This window comes from Pimephales promelas, chromosome 2 (assembly GCF_988280905.1).
Source record: "Pimephales promelas chromosome 2, fPimPro1.hap1.1, whole genome shotgun sequence".
Taxonomy (NCBI): Eukaryota; Metazoa; Chordata; class Actinopteri; order Cypriniformes; family Leuciscidae; genus Pimephales; species Pimephales promelas.
Window position 1 is genome coordinate 26,599,205 of NC_142770.1, and position 16,048 is coordinate 26,615,252.

At 39.3% G+C, this 16,048-nt stretch overlaps 1 protein-coding gene across 5 annotated transcripts; it reads right to left on the reverse strand.

Annotated features, from left to right (window-relative positions):
* Positions 1-2,019: 2,019 nt before the first annotated feature.
* LOC120490937 (NACHT, LRR and PYD domains-containing protein 3) lies at positions 2,020-15,731 on the reverse strand. Of its 5 annotated transcripts, none has more exons than XM_089118414.1 (10): positions 15,665-15,728; positions 15,276-15,389; positions 13,160-13,274; positions 12,650-12,904; positions 12,422-12,529; positions 9,266-11,179; positions 7,890-8,063; positions 7,379-7,549; positions 3,551-3,597; positions 2,020-3,474 (listed from the first exon to the last, which is right to left on the reverse strand). In XM_089118414.1, exons 4-10 carry the CDS (start codon positions 12,850-12,852, stop codon positions 2,942-2,944), a joined length of 3,150 nt encoding a protein of 1,049 aa, XP_088974540.1. In that variant the 5' UTR covers positions 12,853-12,904; positions 13,160-13,274; positions 15,276-15,389; positions 15,665-15,728; the 3' UTR covers positions 2,020-2,941. The 5 variants fall into 5 exon arrangements, with proteins under 5 accessions (XP_088974540.1, XP_088974517.1, XP_088974519.1 ...); XM_089118391.1 differs by having other exon boundaries at positions 12,422-12,532; XM_089118393.1 differs by lacking the exon at positions 15,276-15,389 and having other exon boundaries at positions 12,422-12,532; positions 15,665-15,731.
* Positions 15,732-16,048: the final 317 nt, after the last annotated feature.

Sequence of the window (16,048 nt, forward strand, 5' to 3'; positions counted from 1 at the left end):
CTCAAAACCAGCATTTACAAAATGAATTCTCTCCCGCTGCTCACTGTGCCTGAGCAGTTTGAAATAATTTGTATCCAAACCACAATGTTTAAAAACGCGTTTAAATGATAAACTTACATCGATGCGCAGCAAAATTTTAATATTTCTACCGGATATGCAACCCGGTATCACGACAAGACGTGAAATAATCACGTTGGTCCACTTTGGAAAACGTGTAGATGTCACGGTTTAACCAAACTTGAAACTTACACGTTTGACCTATTCTGCCCTACAAAGCAAAAAGGCAGTAACTGCAGTTTTGGTAAAGCATTAATTATTACAATTTTCATGACATTCAAGGCATCCTTTGTTATGTGACGAAACATCTTATGTTAAATGCGTGTCGTTTTAGAGAAAAATGGTAGTCGTTTGTACAGTAACTGCAAAAAGCCCTAGCAAAAGTCATTTTTCTCAGTTACTGCCTTTTTGCTTTGTAGGGCAGTATTCTACACGCAATCGCCTCTGCCATAACGACCTATTGGTTTTCATTAAACCGAGAAAAAATGGAATTTTGTTTTATTGACGATCAAATGTTCTATTAATTAAAATGCAAAAAATATTATTTTCAAGGTGAAAAGGATTCATTTGCCTTGATCCACGCCGAAAAAAACGTCAAAATGTCACGTTTTAATGAAGCAGCCAAATGAGTAAAACGTATTTTTCCGGCGTCCCCCAGCTCCTCGTTTAAGCAAAAGGTTCGCTAAAACAACGAATTACATCGACGTTAAACCACGTTAACCGTGTTAACCATAACCTTTTAAATACTCGACCTACCGTTGCTTAGCAACGGGAAGAAACTCCTGTAACTTCAGTGCCGTTAGCACCTTAGTGCTTACAGATTAGGAGACATTAGTGTGTTCGCTGCATTTGTAATGTTATACATTTAAAATAGGTTAACATCCGGGTATCTCTCCACTGGAATGTGATAACGCAAACGTGTAAGTTTCACGTTTGAAGGGGTTAAACCGTGACATCTACACGTTTTCCAAAGTGGACCAACGTGATTATTTCACGTCTTGTCGCGATACCGGGTTGGGATATATTATCCCCAGTCCTTTAGGCGAATATAGAGGTTAATCAAACACAAAAAGGAAAATTATACATCCATCAAGTTAATATTCAAACTTACTGAAAGTTTGTGGGGTCGATGATGACGCTGTGTTTTAAGAATAGACTAGAATGAAGTGAAGAGTAAAGGCGATTTATTGGTTGATGTATTCTAATAAGGCGCAGGCAGCCATAATCTATAGGCCTACTTGCAGCAGCAGGTCGATCGTTCACAAGTTAAATATAGAATAAATGTATTTGTCATATCAAATTAAAACCTGACGTTTCAATTTTGCCCTGCTGCCCACTGGGGTTTGATTGACAGGTGGCCTGGCCAATCATAACGCCGAATAAACAACTTTGTCCGACAACAAAGCTGTCAGTAACGTCGGTGCATGAACTTAAAAACGGTATTGTTTAAATTACTTAAATGACAATATTTGAAAGTTGAGACTTTGTTTCATATCATCAATAAGCTGCTTTGAACTCTCTCTCGTAATCACTCGGTGTAACGTTAGTCTTTGACCCGCGATGTATTTTTCACTGCGTGTGCGTGACTTGAGAGGGAACACACACTCACACACACATTGACATGGTAACATTCCTCGTAAATATAATGTGAAAATTACATTGACTTTCTCTTTCTCTTTTGCCTGCCTGCAATTGATAAAAAATAAAAATAAAACTCAAAGCACAGGGAGACAATGGTAAACTCAAAGTTGTATTGGCTGCAATATTTGTGCTACCACAAGTAAAATAAAAAAGGTATTATAAAAGAAATGGTTGCAATACAGTAATATCAGCTGAGCTTCAGTACTGATGGGGAAACATTTTAAATAAAAGCTGAATCCACTGATCTATCAATTTAATAGTTTCTACAGTTTTATTAAGTATAAGGATGCCAAGAGTGATGGAATGAGATACAAGAGAAAATGACATTTTAAAGTTTTTATTTTTTAATTTTTTTAGCTAGATGGTTTCTTGTTCTCCTGGATCTCTTTTCCCTGTCACCTTGTCAGTACAATATTTCCATACATGCCCTATTCTCTGCTGGCTAATGTAATGTGTGTAATAAAACTGATTCTCTCTGTTTTAAGGTTAAGCGATCACCCAGTTTCAGCACTGGTCTCAACTAATACATACACTCCATCAAATAAGGTACACTTGCAAAATATAGACAAGCCAATAGAACCAACCAGAAAAGTTACAAGAGTAAAATACACACAATAAGCATAGAGTTACAGTTTAAAGGTAAGTGGGACCAACAATTTTTAAAAATCCTACAATGTGATTTCCTGGATTTTTTTTTTCTCATTTTGTCTCTCATAGTTGAAGTCTAGCTATGATGAAATTACAGACCTCTCTCATTATTCTAAGTAGGAGAACTTGCACAATAAGTGGCTGACTAAATACTTTTTGGCCCCACTGTATACTAGATGGACATTCTTATTATATTAGGGGTTTTGTTTTGAATTTCTAATGCAATTAGACATATACTGAGTTTATGCAATAACAATAAAATACAACAGAAAAACAGAAAATGAAATACAAAACACAAAAGTGAAAGGACAAGTGACAACTGAAACTTTCAGAAAAAAAAGCCTTAGCCTACACCCTACAAAATAGTGTACTCAAACTCAAGCTAATCTACAACCAAGCTCAGCCTAGTGAGCTGATCATGACATATGAAGCAGATACATCTTTGTTCAAGTCCTGGCTCACAAGGTATTTTCGGTACCCTATTCCCACTCTTCTCTCCTGTCATTTCCTGTCACCTTCCCAAATTCAAATCTCCAGTAAATGATAATACAACTGTTTAGACTGAATTGTTTAGGTTATTCCTTGCCTGAAATCTTCAAGCAGAATGACAAAGCGACACTGAGGCTCTAGGATAAAGCCGAAATCCAGCATATAGAGGTTCAGTAAATGTGGTGTTGAATGTGTATAAGTGTGTGAGTGTGTGTGTGTCAGAGACGCTGTAGAAGGACAGAGTGCCGGCCGACCAGTCTAGGTACGCTCCTACTCTTTTAGACTGAGATGGGACAGATACATCAGTGTTCTTGTTATCATGCCAGGCAGTACAAACCTTACCACTGTTAATCCAGAAAAGACACCAGGAATGCTCATTAAGTCCAAAAAGACAATCAATCCCTTCTTTTCTACTGACTTTTTTGTATGTCACTGCTACGTGACCATTACCATTGAATTCAGTTTCCCAGTAACAGCGTTCAGTCAGACTCTCTTGACACATAACCTGTTCATAGTGTTCAAATCTCTCAGGATGTTCAGGGTATGATTGATCCTCTTTCACATGTGTTACCATTCTGCTCTCAGCCATTAAGAGGCTGTTGTGTGTTGTGTTTGGATCCAATGTGAGATCACAAAAATCTGAAGAGAAAAAGAAATGTAATCTTGACAAACCATGTAAGTTTAAGAAATGAACAAAAACTAAGAACGGACTTACATTTTTGTAGTCCTGGTGTGATTCTGAAGGCTTCATTATGGTCCACACTGAAAAGAAAAGAAAAACAAAACACAAGCACTTTTAACTTTTTCTCAACAAATTCTCAGAATTTAAAGGTACAATATGCAACTTTTGACCCTCTAGTGGTAAAAACACAGCAATAACAACTGTGTGCATTTTGGGGAAGAATATTGTGCTTCAGCTCTGTGTGACTGTGCAGATGTATATCATTTAGCCTTGTGTTGGGTCTGTACAAATTCTATCATTATCTGTATGGTCAACGATTTACCCTGATCACAGACCATCAGCCCAAGTTGTCATTCCCACCAAACTGCACAGTAAGATTTTGGACACATTGCACAAAGGACATTTGGCCACTGTGAAAATGAAGAACCTTGTGTGTAGTTATTTGGTGGCCAGAAATCAAAAAGCAGATTGAGGATCTAGCAAAAGCTTGTCCTTGTTGTCAAAGGAGCCAGAACTGTCTAACATTAGCTCCTTTGCATGCCTGGGAATGGCCTTCAGCACCATGAACAAATCCCGATTAATACCCGAAGCCAGGCTTAAGAGCCTGGTTCCTTTGGTAAAATATTTCGATTCAGGGAAAAATCTGATGATTATTTACCCCTTGGACCCTGCGCACCATTCAAAATGGGTACAGGCTGCAGTTCGGTTTCTGCCCACCAAGATTCAACGGGGTGGTCTGGACTGTAGTCGACCCAGTGCAGGGTCGGTCATTGGAACAGAAAGTAAACTCCCTGCTGGCAAAGAAGGCTATAGAACGTATTCCTCCACTTGAAAGAGGGTCTGGGTTTTACAGCCGCTACTTCATAGTTTCCAAGATGGATGGGGGTTGCGTCCGATAATAGATCTCAGGCACCTGAACCGCTCTTTGAGGAGATTCAGGTTCAAAATGCTCACTATTCCCACGATCGTGAACCAGATTCAATCTAAGGATTGGTTTGTCACAATAGATCTAAAGGACGCATACTTCCATATGTCCATCCTTCCATCCCACAGGAAGTTCCTGAGGTTCGCTTCCGGGGGCAAAGCCAGGCCGATCAATTCTTCCGGTCGGCCTAGCTCTCTCCCCCCGACATTTACCAAATGTATGGATGCAGCTCTAGCACCTCTGAAGCTCCAAATAAAAGGGGCATCAGGGTGCTCAACTATATAGATGACTGGCTGATTCTGGCTCAGTCGCAAGAGCAGGCGGTTCAGCATTGAAATGTTCTTCTTGCCACATCCAAAATCTGGGATTAAGACTCAACACGAAGAAGAGCGTGTTGTAACCAGCACAAAGAACTACGTTCCTGGAATGGTGTGGGATTCGGTATGCGACTGTCTCCCAGTCCATTCTGGCCACAGTGGCCGGTATAAAGTTAGGCCAGGCCATCACTGTCAAGCATTTCCAGAGATTGTTGGGTCTGTTGGCCTACTGCACTTGGGGGCCCTTCAGTGGTGGTTCCCCCAAGGGGAAACCCATTCAGCATGATCAGGGTTACACGCTGATGCCTTCGTTCCCTATCTATGGTGAAGAAAGATTGGTTTCTGTCCCAAGGTCCAGTGTTGGGAGAGTCATGTCGACGGAAGACCGTTTCGACAGACGCCTCCCTCACGGGCTGGGGCGCAGTCATGGACAGCCGCTTTACGACAGGCCTATGGCAGGACCATCATTCCTCCTGGCACATAAACTGCCTGGAGATGTTGGCGGTGTTCCGGGCTCTGAAGAGCTTCCTGCCGGACATCAGAGGTCACCACGTCCCTGTGAGGTCAGACAACATTTTGGTAGTGGCCTATATAAACCATCAGGGGGGCATTTGAGGTTGCGCCCTCTATGCAGACTGGCACATCAGATCCTCCACTGGTCCCAGGGGAAACTGTTGTCTCTAAGAGCAACATACATCCCGGGGTTTCAGAATCAGGAAGCAGACATCCAGTCGAGACAAAGGCTGAGGCCCGGGGAATGGAGACTTCACCCCGAGGTGGTGGAGTCAATATCTCAGAGGTTCGGCTCAGTGGAAGTGGACCTATTCGCATCTTGAGAGACGACCCACTGTCCACTGTGGCTGGATGCCATGGTGCAGACGTGGCCAAGGCTACGTCTGTATGCATTTCCCCCAATCACTCTGCTCCCAGGAGTTCTAGAGAGGGTCCGTCATGACGGGATCAGTCTATTTTTGGTAGCCCCGTTGTGGCCGGCCCGAGTATGGTTCTCAGACGGACATACTCATACATATCGTCCTAGATGGACCTCCGTGGGAGATTCTCCTCAGGAGGGACCTACTGACACAGGCGGAGGGCTCAATGTTTCACCCTCGGCCAGAGCTATGGAAACTGTGGGTCTGGGCCCTGAGGGGGCACAGTACCTAGAGGCCGGCTTATCAGCTGGAGTAGTGGAGACCATACTCAGCCCTAAAGCTCCCTCCACGAGGAAATATTATGGCTTCAAGTGGAACATCTTCACCAATTGGTGTAGGGAGTGTGAGGTGGACCCAGTTAACTGCCCAGTGGCTTCAGTGCTTCAGTGCTTGGAGTTCCTCCAAGATCGCTTCTCCACTGGTCTTACCCCGTCCACACTCAAGGTGTACATGGCTGCCATTGCGGCTATCCACACTCCTCTGAGCGATGGGCCTCTAAGGGAGACACCAGTTGGTTGTACATTTCCTCCGTGGGGCTTGGAGGATGAGACCTGCAACTCGTACCAGGGTTCCCACATGGAACCTGGCAGTAGTTCTCGAGGGGCTGACTGATGCCCCCTTTGAACCGCTGGAGTCGGTGCGGTATGCCTTCACCTTTGGCTCATTCCACTATAGGCATGGCGTCCTCTAGGGCCCTTTTCGCGGGGGCCCCCATCCAGGAGGTCTACAATGCAGCTGGATGGGCCACCAGGTTGATGAGCCATAAGGTTTTATAGTCTGGACATTCTGTCGACACCCGGCTCTCTTGTTCTCGCGTTCTAAGTGTGCCTGCGAGCAACTTCACACTAGGGCAGGCAGGGCGCATTGTGAGTACTCATTCCCCCAAAGTGTCAGTTGACGCAGTTTGCAGTTTCCCTCGAAAGAGAACATCCTTGGGTTACAACTGTAACCCTTGTTCCCTGAGAAGGGAACGAGAACCCTTGGCCACGCCTTCCCCTGCCTGGGAGTGCTTGCTTCATCACAGAAGCTGACATCTCATGTGTGTCTCCCTATATAGCACCCGCCTATGTGTCGTCACACATTACGTCATCACGTTGCTCCAATCGGAGATTGGCTTAGTTTCATCCATGCTTCAGAGGAGCTACGCCGAGGGGCGTTCCTCCAAAGTGTCAGTTGACGCAGTTCTCGTTCCCTTCTCAGGGAACAAGGGTTACAGTCGGATTCATTTCGGCATTGATAGTGTTGCCATTGAAACACATAAATTCAACTTACAAACTGCTCAGACTATATCTTCATGGGTTTCCAAATTACAGTAGTTATGGCTTGAACATAAGCATAAGCTCATTGTTTTGGTTCAATAGGATCTGTAAAAGGAACTTTTTGAAATCTGTCTAAATCTACATGGCATGAAACACGTTGATGGTATGTGGTGTGTGTGGAGGCATGGAAATACTTCTTTTGACAGGCAGGTATGACATTGTATCGTTGCATTTTGACCAAAGGCAATGACTTGAGGAATATTTTAAGGTCCTACACCTGTATTTATACATACATTTAGACCACGTAATTTAGTGATTGCTATCATGTTGTTTTATGTTCCATGTAATGTTTTATTTTTATTATTTTACAAATATGCATATGCAACATTTTAATAATAAATACCATGACAAATTTAAATCCAACATACTTGAGTTTTTCCAGTGCACAGTTTGGATCATTGAGTCTCTCGGAGAGTAGCTTGACTCCTGAATCCCCTGGGTGATTGTAGCTTAGATCCAGCTCTTTCAGGCGTGAAGCTGCACTCAGAGATGAAGCCAAATAGCAACAGCCGACATCTGTTACCATACAGCCAGATAATCTACAAAGTAATTAAATTGAAGATTGAACACCTTAAATGTACTGTGTTTAAAGCCTATGGATTATGAATATGCCTGTTTAAACAACTTTGAACATAATTTAAAAAGCTTAAATTGTTTAGAATTACTTTTAAATAATGTATCACTGTCATCATGTTTTTACCAGTCAACCACTTCAAACTATTTAATCTCAAATGTTGAAGAAATGCTATTATAGAAATGCTGTATAGAAATTCTTGCACCTCAAGAGAACTTATTATCCAAGATCTTTCAACTATCACAGTTATGTTCAAAATCAAAGACAATGAACATTTATAATTTTGTAGTTCTATTCTTACACACCGCAGTATCTCCAGATGACAGTTTGGACTCTTCAGTGCATCAGAAAGCACCTTCACTCCTGTGTCTTCCAGGTCATTGTTACTCAGGTCAAGCTCTCTGAGAGGAGAGTTTAAAGACAGTAGAGCTGAGACCACAATTTCATAGCTGTGACCTATGAGATTACAGCCAGCAAGACTGAAAGAGAAAAAAAACAGAATTTCAAGGCATTCCTACAATACAACAAGGAACCACACAGTTTCACTCTATAGTTTCAAATCTTCCTAAATAGTAAACGTTCACCTAGTCCAGCTTGACTTGCTTGCTATTAATCACTTTGGGGTGTTTTCTTGATGTATTCATTAAAAAGCATAAAGATTGTCAAAGACATAGCTCATTGTGCCTTATCCATAACCCAAATTTTCCAAAAGGTTCTTCATCTCTTGCCATTTCTCAGAGAACTTACATGTACCCTTAGCCTGGGAAAACCCAGACAACTTCCGGCAAATTTAGATTTGCTCTGAAAGTTAGTCTGGCAAAGAGCTCATTCAAGCCCATTTCCAATCCGTCGAAATCGCGGCACCAATCAAAAACGTTTTCTGATCTGTGGCCAATCAGAGATTTCCACGACGCATGCGCGAGAATTGTGATCTCCTTCAACTACTTCAGTTCTGTTCTCGCACATGCGTTGAGGAAATCTCTTGAACTCTCGTCGCAGGCCTACAAGGAAGAAAAGGAATTGTCGAATAAAGTCGTTATTTTTCGCACAAAAAGTATTCTCGTCGCTTGATAAACTTATAGTTGAGCCGCTGTAGGCACATGGAATATTTAAACATTTTCTTCAATGACTTTCTGGGCCGTCAAGTTTCTATCCCTTAGGAGCCTATGTATGTAGCAGTGATCCAGCTCTCAAATTGAATCAAAAATATCTTCATTTGTGTTCCGAAGACGAACAAAGGTCTTACGGGGTTGGTACAGCATGGGGGTGAGTAATTAATGACTTCATTTTCATTTTTGGGTGAACTAACCCTTTAATATGTAAACATGGATCAATTTGGGTTACTAGAAGATGACACCGAATATGTTTGATTGATATTTTTGTACGGGATTTAATAGGATAGTAGATAGGATATGGTTTTGTGATTCGTACTCAACTTTTATATAATAAAAAATGATAACACATGTTTGTATGTTTGCATGCAAATGTAACTGAATAAAGTGTTTTTTTTACATTTTTTATTTGATAGGCTTTTAATTAAAGAGGGTGAATACTTATGTTAATAAATATTTAGCATTTTTATTTGGAAAAAAGTTGTAACAGTATGTATCACTCTCCAAAATCTGTTATATTAAGAGCACAATTTAAATGTAATTACATAAGATCTAAAATAATTACTTACCGAACTTTTCTGAAGTTGCTCACTGCTGGTATCAGTCTTCTTCTACCATCCTCTGATGTGTTGTATTTCTTCAGATCCAGCTCATCCAGCACCTCATCTGACATCTGAAGCATGCAGGTGATTGCTGAACATTGAGCAGGAGTGAGTTTCTTCTCCGAGTGTGTGTCTGATTTCATAAACTCCTGAATCTCTGTGTACAGAGTCCGATCTTTCATCTCCAGCAGACAGAGAAACAGATTGATAGATCTTTCTGTGGAGAGATTTTTCTCAGCCTTGATGATGTCTTTAATGTACTGTGAGGTTTTCCTGATGCTCTCTGAACTTTTCTCTGTATGTGATAGTAGTTGCAGTAAGAGTCTCTGATTAGACTCCAGTGAGATGCCCAGCAGGAATCGCAGGAAAAGATCCAGGTGTCCATTTTCATACTGAAGCGCGTCATCTACTGTGTGCCTATGCAGATTATGAACTTGATCCAAATAATGTAATGTGTTATCATTTTTTATTATATAAAAGTAAAACACAAACAAAGCAGCCAGAAACTCCTGAAAGCTCAGATGTATGAAACAGTAAACTTTCCTCTGATGAATCACAGATTCCTCCTTAAAGATCTCAGTGCAAATCCCAGAATACACCGAGGCGTCAGTGACGTCTATGCCGCTCTCAATCAGGTCCTCCTCATAGAACATCACATTGTGTTTAATCAGCTGTTTGAAAGCCAGTTCAGCAAGTTTCAAAATCACTTCTCTGTTGGACTGCAGGAGCTTCTCTGGATCTCTCTCTTCAGACTTCTGATTCCTCATGTTGATCTGAATGATCAGAAAGTTGATGTACATTTCAGTCAGAGTTTGAGGGATTTCTGTACTCAGATCTTCCAGGAGCTTTTGAAGCACAGTGGATGAGATCCAGCAGAAGACGGGTATGTGGCACATGATGTGGAGGCTTCTTGTTTTTCTGATGTGAGAGATGATTCTGCTGGCTTGATGCTCATCACTGATTCTCTTCCTGAAATATTCCTCCTTCTGAGGGTCATTGAATCCCTGAATTTCTGTCACACGGTTGATGTATTTGGAGGGGACCTGATTGGCTGCTGCTGGTCTGGTGGTGATCCAGATGTGAGCAGAGGGAAGCAGATCTCCTTTCAGGAGGTTTGACATCAACACATCCACTGATGAAGACTCAGTCACATCAGAAACTTTATGAGTGTTTGAAAAGATCTGTGGAATCCTGTTTTCATCCAGACCATCAAAGATGAACACCAATTTACCCTCCCCATAAATCTTTGAGTCCAGATTATGAAGTTCAGGATGAAAGTCCAGCAGAAGTGTGTGAAGACTGTACTGATGATCTTTAATCAAATTCATTTCACGAAATGAAAGCACAAACATGAAATCTACATCCTGATTGGCTCTTCCCTCGGCCCAGTCCAGAATGAACTTCTGCACAGAGACGGTTTTTCCAATCCCAGCGATGCCTATAGTAAGGACAGTCTTGATTTTGTCTTTCTCCTCACATCCTGGTTCAGGTGAGGCTTTAAAGATGTCATTGCAGTAGATCGGAGTGTCTTGTGAGGGTTGTGTTTTGTTTTTCTCCATCTGTAGCACCTCATGTTCTTCATTCACTCCTTCATTCTCTCCCTCGATGATGTACAGCTGTGTGTAGATGCTGTTCAGGAGGGTTTTATTTTCCTCTAGTCTGATTCCCTCAAATAAGCTCTCATACTTGTTCTTCATGAACATTTTGTGTAGGTCTTTCACTTTCTGAAAAATAGCATCTACTGGTTGGTGAGAATCCTGATGAAGGTATTCAGGCTCCACTATCTGTTTGAGCTTTTGTTTGGCTGATTCTGTGTTTTGCTTCTTGTTGTGAGTCAGACGGTATTTCACTGAGGGAATTGGTTCATTTATCTCCCCAGTACTGAGAAGGGGGGAAAAAAAACAGTTGGAAACAATACTAAAGGTTTATATAACAAATGCAATACATGTATGTCTGGATCAGAAAATTCAAAAGAGAAAAATATCTCTCAAATATGTTTACACTGTAAAAAATAATCGTAATTTTAACAGTAAAAGACTGTAAAAAATGCTGCATTGCAAAACTGTTAATTGGTTAACAGAAAGTTCCCTTACTATATACGGTAAATAACTGTGATATAATTTTACTATAAAATACCATTAAATTTACAGTTTTTGAAAGTGAAAAAGAACAACTCCAAAACTGTAATTTGTCATTCCCACAATTCGCTGTGTCACACTTCACATTTGATGTGTTTTTGTTGAAATAACTAAGTTTCCTCATAGTTTTCTTGTTTTTTTTTCTAATCAGTTATGTACATTAGGGTTTTATGTTACATTTAATGTTGTTCAATTAATGTTTAATGCGTTTTTTTAATTTCACATGTGTTACCTTGATGGTGTTTAATGTTTGTGTGAATGACACTGTGCAGCTTCTTTATATGATATAAATATTAACCTTGTAATGGAAAACAACTGTATTACAATGGTACAAAACAGAAAGAAATTTTTCAAAAGGTTGCTATATCAACAGATTTCAGAAAATGAAATGATATATTTATTACTGTAAATTTTAAGTTAAGTCTGTAAAACCATTTACGTTCCTACCGTATTTTTAACGGTATAGTTGTGGCAACCACAGTTGCCGTTTTTTTACCGTAAAAGTTTTACAGTGTAACTCAGTTTACAGAAACAATGGGATTTTTTTGTAAAATGCTGTGATTTTTTAATTGTCTTTAACAATTAAAATCAACTTTAATTTTAACTGACGGAAGTACATATAAAATATGTCCATTTTTTTCACTGAACAGATTTCAAATTATCATTTTTTGCAATCTTGCATTGAGAAATGTTGGTATTCTATAAAATCTTCACCATTAGTTTGCCTCTGACTCAACTTTTTTCTGTGAATTCCAGGCATCAAATTAGAAATTGGTTAATATTTAAGTCAGTTTTTAAGTCAGATAAATAAAGGTTTAAAAGAATTATCAAATACGACTTGTGCTTTCATTGCATTTTACAAAATTGCATTTATTGCATTTTTTTTTTCTGGAAATGTGCCTGGGCTGTGCAAAAATAAGAAAGTTTGAGATAATTTTATCACATTTTAAGCCTATCTAGCTTGAGTCAATATTTTGATACTAACAAAGGGTCAGAGTCATCACTAAATCCAGAAAGATTGAACTTCGTAGAGTCGTCACTCTTCACAGACACCCAGCTAGGTCCTGGAGATGTGTCCCTCTTTCTCTTCCTCCTGCTCATAATGACAAAACAAAACAAGTAAACAATGTTTGTCATTCAATCTGCTGTTCTGCAGTGCAAATCACTATCAATAAAAAACATCTGCCGAGTGCATAAATTATGCATTTGTTACCCGAGTTCAGAGGTCATAGATCCTTCACTGAAAAGAGGTCTATGAAACTCAAACGATTCCTCCGACTTTATGGACACACTGCTCAGATGCGGAGAAGCTGATCTTGGCATCTGATACACATCAGGTCCAGAACCTTCTGTTTGATCTGAGAATTGTGCATCAGATGTAGGGTTCTCCTCCTCTGTATCCTCACTTAGATTCATTTTAAGGGTAGTGAGCTTCCTTCCTCAAACTTTTTAAAGACTTACTTCACACCTTATCATGGAAACACAGAGACAAAAAGAGATATAACACATTTCTCCATTTCTCAAGGAAATCGGGAGAAAATGAGGAAAATCAAAATTGAAAAATTGACAAAAACAACAGATTTGCAGTAAATATTGGAAGTGTATGACCTTCAAGGAAAGGGTTGTTTGTGCCCACACTGATAAAATATTGAGTAAAAATTGTGTTTTCACTTTATTTTGATTGTCGCTTTAAAGGGATGTTTGTTGGTATGTTTTATCTTACCTCAAGGGCATCCAATATGTAGGTGTCTTTGTTTCTGCAGTATTTTCAATTTTGATATTTTTAGGTCAAACCGTTCTTGTCTGTCAGTCATATAATGGAGGTCTATGGTCACCACCTCAAAGAGCATGCAGAGAGAAGTCCAGATTAAACATGATTTAATGACTCGTAAATGTAAGTACTAGGGATGAGCGAGTACAGCATTATCTGTATCTGTATCTGTATCTGTATAACCATATGAATTATCTGTATCTGTATCTGTACTCGGACTGGGCGGGGCCTAAACCCGGAAGTGGGTCGGGTAGTCTTGAAATGGGCGGGGCTTTAACCGGTATGTTATTTTAAGCATGCAATTGATATGGGTTGATCAGAAATTGTTATATTTATTGCTGATAAAAAAACTATTTACATGACAGCATCAGCATTGAGCTTCAGATCAATGGTTTTGATCACGATAACAACGAACTACAGAACAAGTTTTGCAACAATGAATACAACACATGTGGTTGCAAATATGAAGTAAAATGTAACGAACAAGAGTTTTCATCTCAACTAGGGCTGGGTGATATGGACCAATAGTCATATCCCAATATATTTAGGCTGAATTTCAATATACAAAATATATCCCGATATTTTTTCTGCAAAGTGAGAGCAAATGTTCAGTCAAAGCCAAATATGACATGTCACAAGTAGTTTTATTGAAACATGAACATTTGCAAAATCAAATGAATAAATAATTAACAGGTTTCTTCACCTGCATGATTATGACAAAAATCTTAATTGCAGATTATTCCCTTGGAATTGTAATTGTGATTTATTAATTGGTTTATTTATTTTGTCAATACAACGTTGGTATGAGCCATTACATTCATTTAAAAAATATAAAAAATAACACAAAGAAAAATAGGGGCATTAAGGGGTTAATATAGACATGACAGTTACCTTGGTGAATAGACAATACTGTTAATGAAACATTGAAACTGCTCCTGGTGAATAGAATTAAAATCATCAATCAAAGCATACCTGCTTTGTTTTTATTTCGTGTTATTTACAACGCAACAGTGTTGCATGCTCGTTGTTTCTTTTGCACTTTATATACAGTGAGGCGATCCAGCGCGCGCCGCCGCATTTGCGCGTGCAATTGAGTGTGCGCTACGACTAACGTTACAGTATAACGGCTGACAGGACAAAGTCCGTTTTGCTGAGGTGAAAGACTTTATTTCATGTTATAACATAACATGCTTTAATCAAGCACGCAAAGTGGAAAAGGAGTGACTGGGGCGCGGGGAGCAGTGCAGAGAGCTCTGGGTCAGCACTAAACAGCTTGCTTGGAGCAAGGCGTGCAGCGCAAACTCTAATTACATATCACATTTAAAATATATATTCTTTATATTGATATATCGCTCAGCCCTAATTTCAACATTACTTTTTTTTTCTTTTTTTTATCCGAGCACAGATATTGACTCGTATTACTCGTATAATATTTGTACTCGACAAAAGTGCTTTATCCGTACCGGATACTCGTTTCAGCCGAGTATCCGGCTCAACTCTAGTAAGTACACATTGATGGCCTAAGACACGAAACGAGCGGTTTGTGTGAGAAAACTAACAGTATTAATATCACTTGGACGTGGCTGTGTTTACAAGAGGTAAATCGATATAAATACTGTTCGGTTTCTCACACAAACCGCTCGTTTCGTGTCTTAGGCCAAAATACTTATATTTACGATTAGTCTACTAGTTTCTAAAGTCAAATCAAGCTTGAAGACCCTGCCCTCAAAGACAATGCTAAGAAGACAAACTTGAAAAACCAGTCATTCTCGTTACGTTCAGTCATTCTTTTTACATAACAAAATGAACAGCATCTACGAAATTTCATTATATAAAGAAATGTACATTATGGCTTTCTGTCCATAAATTTTAACACATTTAAACAAAAGTATATTTCTGAGGAAATTTAAAAGGTGTATTCACACCAAGAAAGTCCGATAGTTCACTTGCTTTGGTCCGGACCAAATACAATATTAATTTTTGTTTGTTTGATACTGTTTGCTTTTACACTGCTCTATTTGGATGATTTGAATGAATGAAATCAGTAAAAGTAGAAATATTGCATTACAAAATATCTGCATGTTGAGACATGTTGTTTTTGCACTTCCTGCTTTTCCCCATGCTTGAGAATTCCTGGACGACTTTAGCACAGGTGTGGTTCTGTTCACAAATGTTGGTTTACCTGCAAAAAAGAGCAGTGTAAATGCGAACCGTACCAAACAAATAAAAAAATCAACATTGTATTTGGTCCAAAAGCAAGTGAACTATCGGAATTTCCTAGTGTGAATACACCCTATCCCTATCCATTGACGTTTCCAGTTGGTTACCTTGTAAAGTTTGAATTAATAATAATAATAATAATAATACAAAACATCAGTCTTGAAATTCCCTTTGAAAGCTGAAAGTGACAGTCCATTTTTAAATGACTAAACATGTAAAATTAATTTCTAAACCTACCGCACAATACGGACGTGTAGATTCTTGTTGTTGAAAGCATTAAAATGGCATCTCTGTTTTCTTGTTTTTACTTTCATTTTCGTACATAGGGATCAAGTTACTTGGTCTTTTCAACTCCAGAAAACCGAAAACAATCCTCCATCATGAATAATTAATTTTCAGCTTTAAGACTAGATGAGGATGGCAGGTTTTTTTTTTCTTTTGTATGACGAGGAATCTTAGATGACAAATGATTTTTGTGTATGGCATTCTGTTATCTTCTTGATTTCGATATTTTGATTTATCATCTGTACCCCAGCTCTTTTACCAATATTACATTTAAGTACATATTTCCATGTATTTCTTTGTAAGGGATGTGTAAAACCTTAGCTTCATTGTTGCTAG

Coding starts and splice junctions, on each gene's coding strand:
- LOC120490937 (XM_089118393.1), bottom strand. CDS start 12,852: ATGAATCTAAGTGAGGATACAGAGGAGGAGAACCCTACATCTGATGCA. Junction 12,533..12,649: donor TCTATGACCTCTGAACTCGG/GTAACAAATGCA, acceptor TGTCATTATGAG/CAGGAGGAAGAGAAAGAGGG. Junction 8,064..9,265: donor AGCAACTTCAGAAAAGTTCG/GTAAGTAATTAT, acceptor TTTCTCTTTCAG/TCTTGCTGGCTGTAATCTCA.